Source organism: Callorhinus ursinus, unplaced genomic scaffold, assembly GCF_003265705.2.
Source record: "Callorhinus ursinus isolate GAN/ISIS: 27379988/994484 unplaced genomic scaffold, GSC_fseal_2.0 scaffold41, whole genome shotgun sequence".
In the NCBI taxonomy this organism is placed as follows: domain Eukaryota; kingdom Metazoa; phylum Chordata; class Mammalia; order Carnivora; family Otariidae; genus Callorhinus; species Callorhinus ursinus.
In genome coordinates this window covers 12,140,717-12,147,528 of record NW_027397103.1, presented here as the reverse complement: position 1 = coordinate 12,147,528, position 6,812 = coordinate 12,140,717, and the positions used below count along the sequence as shown (strand labels likewise).

At 44.4% G+C, this 6,812-nt stretch overlaps 1 protein-coding gene across 2 annotated transcripts in view; it reads right to left on the bottom strand.

Annotated features, from left to right (window-relative positions):
* The window catches only part of MTRFR (mitochondrial translation release factor in rescue), a 12,323-nt gene extending 5,522 nt beyond the window's left edge, over positions 1-6,801 (bottom strand). Inside the window, exon 1 of one of the 2 annotated variants that reach the window (XM_025889704.2) lies at positions 6,539-6,801. In XM_025889704.2, the coding sequence (XP_025745489.2) occupies positions 6,539-6,677 (139 nt within the window). In that variant the 5' untranslated portion in view covers positions 6,678-6,801. The remainder of the gene's footprint in view (positions 1-6,538) is intronic. The other variant, XM_025889703.2, reaches the window with a different exon arrangement.
* Positions 6,802-6,812: the final 11 nt, after the last annotated feature.

The following is a 6,812-nucleotide window of genomic DNA, read 5'->3' as shown; positions in this document are numbered from 1 at the left end:
TGAGCCACAACTTTCAGGGTTATCTCAGCCTCGTAGAGACTTCATCAAATCCAACCGAAGGAACAGATGTGGAGATGAACTGAAATGGGGTTGCTTTAGGAAAGATGACTGGCAAAGCCCTCACCACGCACATTTTCAGGAGCAGACAAATCCCCTGGGGGTTCTGTTAAATAGAAGACTACTTCAACGGGTCTGGGTGGGGCCAGAGACTCTGCATTCCTAACCAGCTCCCAGTGAGGCTCTTGCCTCCAGGGACCACACTTTGAGTTTCATGGCCAAAAGCTCTGAGCAAAGCTGCTTGCCTTTATGGTGGCTCTTAGGACTGTTGGACGACTGGATGGAAGCCCCAGAACACCGATGGCAAAGATGGAGATGAGGAAGGTGGGAAGGAGAGTAATGGTGGGAACAGCAAACATTCAGAGAGAAGAATGATACAAATAATGAACTGAGCTAACAGAAGGTGAAATGGGTAACAAGGGGACTGAGGAATGGGGTCAACTGAAAAAAAGAACACCAATAATGTTTCTATTACATTAGTGTTCTAGAACAGCATTGTCCGATATGAACATAATGTAAGGCATGTGTGAAATTCTAAATTTTCTAGTAGTCACCTTAAAAACAGTAAAAAGAGGGGCACCTGGCTGGTTGATGGAGCATGTGACTGTCAATCTCGGGCTTGTAAGTTCGACCCCCACGTGGGGTGCAGGGATGACTGAAAAATAAAATCTTTAGGGGCACCTCGGTGGCTCAGTCGGTTAAGTGTCTGACTCTTGATCTCAGCTCAGGTCATAATCTCAGGGTTGTAATAATCTCAAGCCCCCATTCGGGCTCCACATTCAGCGGCGGGTCTTCCCCTGCCCCTCCCCCTGCTCGCACATGCATTCTCTCTAAAATAAATAACTCCTGGGGCACCTGGGTGGCTCAGTCAGTTAAGTGTCTGCCTTTGGCTCAGGTCATGATCCCGGGGTCCTGGGATCGAGTCCCATGTCGGGCTCCCTGCTCAGCAGGGAGCCTGCTTCTCCCTCTCCTTCTCCTCCTGCTTGTGCTCTGTCAAATGAATAAATAAAATCTTTAAAAATAAATAAATAAATCTTTAAAAAATATATATTTTTTATTTTTAAAAATATATATATATATTTTTTAATATATAACCCAGTATATCCAAAATATTATTTCAATGTGCAATCAATATAAAAATTATTGTGATATTTTATTTTTTATATGAAGTCTTCAAAATCTGGGGTGTCTTCAACGCTATCGTATCAGACAATGTAGCTCCAGAATCTTGCTCCTCATTATGGTCCACAGAGTAGCAGCGACAGAACCACTTGGGAGCTCGTTAGGAATGAAGACTCTCGGGCCCTACCCCAGACTTCCTAAATGAGAACCTGCCTTTTATGAAGATCCGTAAGTGACTCAGAAGCACACTTCCAAAGTCTGAGAAGCCTTGTCCTAGAACGTAGGAATTAAGCTAGTTCTTCCAGCTTCTGGGACAGACACTTTTTAAAAGCTGTTGTTTCCTCTATTTAAGAAGTTGAGGCCAGCATTCTGGAGTGCTGATTGCGTGCTTGGTCACGGTCCTGTTTCTCCTTCCACAGTAGGAGATAAAGGGACAGGTCTCAAAACAATGACCTAATCGGTGGTGAAGGACCAGACACTGGACTCAGACAGGCTGATGTGCAATGGTGCAGCTTTTAAAAGACAAAATGGCCAGCTGATGGCACCAGAAGCTAAGTGAGAGAATGATTTTCTGAGAAATGCTGAAGCATAATCCATGTTTTTAATTTTTTTAAATAAACATGTTATTTTATTTTTTTAAAGACTTTGTTTATTTATTAGAGAGAGAGTGCACACGCAGGGGGAGCAGCAGAGAGAGAGGGAGCCTGATGCGGGGCTCCATCCTGGGACCCCGGATCATGACCTGAGCCGAAGGCAGACACTTCACCGAATGAGCCACCCAGGTGCCCCCATAGTCCATGTTTCATAGTATGTTTTGGTGCTTGCTCCCTGCAAAATGGGAGTTAAGACAAAGCAGCCGTTTCCCGCCTGCTCGGTCTAGCTCATCCTCCTGTTCTGGTTGGTCTGGAGTCCTTTCGAGGGCTGGATCACCTCCCAGAACAGAACCTCCAGGGGCTGCGGCTCAGGTCTGAAACAGACCAAGTCCTTTCCTGGGCTTGGCGGTTCGTTCTGAAGATAAAGCACCTTTCAGTCACAGAAAGTGTTGGCAGAGAATTATTTCTCAAATCAGACAAACATCATAGATTGAGCAGGAAATGCCACGCTGGAGACTGCTCTGGGTCTGGTCTCAATTTAATAGGCTCCCTGCTGCAGAGTTCAAGAGACAACTAATGAAGTAGATAAAGAGAAAAGCTTTCTATTCATACAACACTAACACCCCATTCAGTGTTGCTTTTTTTTTTTATATATACAGAAAACTCTGAATCCACAGAGAATTACACCTGCCCTATTTGTGTGCATCACTGTGATTTTCTTCTATTTATGGCATTCTAACAGGAACTTTAGAATTTATCAACTACACCGTTAAAATAAGACAAACACATAAAAAAAAAAGCAGCAATAACACTCTACATGTCCTTAACTTCTCAATGCCTCTATACCTTATATTTGTTTAGGACCTAAATGCTTGCAAAGCACTTTCAAATACATTATTGTATTTGACACAAATAAAGAAAAGGGATTATCTCAGGAAGACTTGGAAGAACATTAGGTATTCCATTTTTTATACTAAACTTATCCTTTCTACTTTTACCTTTCATAACGGCTCTAGATCTGTCCTTTCCCCACCTTCTTAAAAGTGTTAGCTCATTTTCCTCAACTTTCTCTTTTGGAACGTTCTTCTCATTTGTTTTTTTTGTCCCTGAAAGGCCACACTGCTCTGTAGTCAGTATCTTGGCTTCATGATTTACTCACTGTGCAATTCTGGCCACGTCTCATCTGTAAAGTGGAGGTAATACCACCTAGGCTAAGAAAAAAACGTACATGTCTCCACAAACCTAAAGCCCTGAGGGATACTTGGGATCCCTAAACTATAAAGCCGAAGAGCCTTTGACTAACACACCATATAAATTGTGGTCTTATCCCATAAACCTAATGTGAAACTGATTATTTCATAGGCTTTTTATTTTTTTTTTGATATATAAAGATTTTACTTATTTGAGAGAGAGTGAAAGTGAGAGAAATCATGGAGAGGGAGAAGCAGACTTGCGATGTGGGGCTCAATCCGAGGACCCTGAGATCGTGACCTGAGCCGAAGGCAGATGCTTAACCGACTGAGTCACCCTGGTACCCCAGTTTGTTTGTTTGTTTTTTAAAGCCTGTAAGGGGCACCTGGGTGGCTCAGCTGGTTAAGCATTTGCCTTCGGCTCAGGTCAGGATCCCAGGGTTCTGGGATCGAGCCCCACATTGGGCTCCCTGTTCGGCGGGGAGTCTGCTTCTCTCTCCCTCTGCCGTTCCCGTTTGTGCTTGCTCTCTCTCTCTCTCAAATCCGTAAATAAAATCTTTAAAAAAAAATAAATGAATTATTTAAGTAATCTCTATCCAATGTGGAGCTCAAACTTATGACCTGGACATCAAGAGTCACATGTTCTTCCGACTGAGCCAGCCAGGCGCCCCTTCGTAGACTTGTTTTAGAGCACAGAGTGAAAAGGCATCTAGAAGAGTGACCTGCAAATTATTTCATTTGGTATGGTCCAATTTAAGAAGTACTTGAAAACCATGAAATTACCAAAGATATGCTATTTGGTGAGGTCATAATTGTGTTCTATGAAATCAGGTGCCAAGGAGGTAATTATGATGCCAAGAATACAGTCTGACTTTCTAGCAGGCTCACAATGAAAGATAAAACACCCCCTTCATCCAAGCAAGTCCTGGTTTAAACATGGAGATCTTTAGGGATTATCTGATAGAGTAAGAAAAATCATTTCGGACAAGAAAGAAGACAAAATTTATATTTTAATATACGTCTGATGATTTCACGTTTAATGATTAAACTATACATTTAAAGTTTTAGAGTTCCTCTTTATCCCCCTCCCCCCGCTGTGGAGAACTGGCCCCCCCAAATGATCAACAGTTTGGACATAACAATCAAGAGTAGCAATGCTGGGGCTGAGAGACACCAAATGCCGCAAGCCATTATTAGCCATTATCACTGCCCAGCATGGTCTTATCCCCATCAATGTGAAAGATCTCCACTCAAAAGTCAGTTCGAAGCCTTCAAGGTCAAAGAGATACTTAGGCAATTTGATGTTATAATAAAGAAAATCATAGTAATCATACCATCATAAAAGGCCATAAAATAGCGGTGTCAGTTTGCATACAAGTAGTGCAAAATCTCCAGGATGGAAGGTAGGTTTCGATTAGATGAAGAGCGATTGTACTTAACACATTTACTGGAACTTCTGAAGCCTACTACTTCTGTTTGCTGTACTCAGAAATAATGTCTATGGGGGCACCTGGGTGGCTCAGTCGTTAAGGGTCTGCCTTCAGCTCAGGTCATGATCCCAGGGTCCTGGGATCAAGTCCTGCATCGGGCTCCCTGCTCCGCGGGGGGGGGGGGGGCTGCTTCTCCCTCTCCCCCTCCCCCTGCTTGTGTTCCCCCTCTCGCTGTGTCTCTCTGTCAAATAAATAAATAAAATCTTAAAAAAAAAAAAGTCTATGGACTTTAAAAACTACCTTTTTAGCTGTTTATAAAGCTTTGAGAAAGGTATTTTTTGGGGCGCCTGGGTGGCTCAGTTAGGCGACTGCCTTCGGCTCAGGTCATGATCCCAGGGTCCTGGGATCGAGCCCCACATTGGGCTCCCTGCTCAGCGGGAAGCCTGCTTCTCCCTCTCCCACTCCCCCTGCTTGTGTTCCCTCTCTCACTGTCTCTCTGTCAATTAAATAAATAAATAAATAAATAAATAAAATCTTTAAAAAAAAATCTTTAAAATCTTTAAAAAAAAAAGATACTTTTTTTCTCTTTAGTCCAAAGAGTCAAAGGCAATTTCCATTGATTTTTTTTTCAATTATGACCCTTCCAAAGAGCCTAACCTAAGAAATATGGTGTGAGCAACCTTACCAAAATATTTTACCACATCACTTCATTAACAAGATAACTTGGTTAACCAGAATAGCACTCCTGAATACGTTGGTTTATTAAGACATTAACAGATAAAAAGTTACCTAAAACCGCACACCTAAAAACAAAAAACCAAAAATCTACATGTTCAAACTGAACAGAACCCATCTGATTTTGTAGTCAAAAGTGAACATCTCCTGCCCCTTACATGGTTGAGAAATAATCACTAGTACTTGATTTAGGGGTTATTTTTCTTGTAAGGAAACCCAACTCTGTCTGCCTGGAGATGTCTCAGTAATTCACACTTCTCAGTTCTTCTAAGTGTAAAGGATGTCTCAAATAATGGATTTTGTGACCAACTGAAATTAGTGATAAAACTTTGTTGTTGTTGTTGTTGGGCTTGAAACATGGTCAGTGAAATCAGAGCCATGTGCTTAAAATTAGTTTGATTTTGGTTAGGTATTACAAGAGCATACTATTGCCTGATGGGACTCACACAATGGGGGGGGTGTGGATTAAATTTATTTAAGCTTGAGATCTTCCATACACAGATGGGGTTTTGGATACAGACTAAATTTTTACTGTTTGAGACACGATTGTTAGGCTCAGATGAGACGGAATGCCTCGCAGATCTGTCATTCCTGCCAATATATCGCGTGTCCTGGCTTCTCAGCCACATCTACATGATAAGGCCAGCGAAATTCCTTTACTTTGGGCCCAGGACCCTTGGAGGGCAATCTAAGAGCTGGCTTTAAAGGTCAACTAGTCTTAAGGATGTGAACTGAGGGCGCCTGGGTGGCTCAGTCGTTAAGCGTCTGCCTTCAGCTCAGGTCATGATCCCAGGGTCCTGGGATCGAGTCCCACATCGGGCTCCCTGCTCAGCGGGAAGCCTGCTTCTCCCTCTCCCACTCCCCCTGCTTGTGTTCCTGCTCTCTCTCTCTCTGTCAAATAAATAAATAAAATCTTTAAAAAAAAAAATGTGAACTGAACAGAGAGAATGAAATGGCCTGGGGCCCACAGGGAGGGACACGTATTCTCTGTGGTCCTTCCAAAGGCCTGGCAAGAGCAATGCTGACACCTGCTATGTGCGGGCCTAAAACAGCACCTGCGGCGTGCTAAGAGCTCCGTAGAACAAAGTAAATGAAGATGTTCCATTTCTTCTTGGGCCTCGGTGCAACTGTTTTCTCCAAGCCGCTGGGCTGTGCTCCCCTCCCCATCCAGGTCCTTGAAGAACCCCCCGGGCCGACCCCCAGCAGGTTTACCCCTAGGGTAAACCAGGTGCAGAGAAAACTTAGCTCGGGGTCTGGGCCAGCGGGGCTTCAGGTCAATTGGCTGCGCGACTCAGGGTCGCAAGCTGGGAAAGTCAGGCGTCCCAGCTCCCAGTCCTCTTTCCATAGTCCTTGACATGGAACATGACAACCATGACAACCGCGGGTGACCGGATTCTCCACGGACTCTTACCTGGCCTCAACGCTGACCTCCCACCCGCAACGTTCTGGGGTAACCCGAACCACTGCAGAAGGTGGATCGCAAATGCGCTCCTGGGTCTGCGCACGCGCCGTACTCCCGCCACCGCTTCCCTCACTTGCCCCAGGCTCATTCTTACCAACTGCGCATGCGGTAAGCGGAGGCTTCTTTTCGCGTGCCATCAGCCGACTCCCAGAGAACCAATCAGACCAGAGAACGTGACATCAGCCCCGCCTCCCTCCGTTTCCCAGGCGTCGGACCTCCCTCT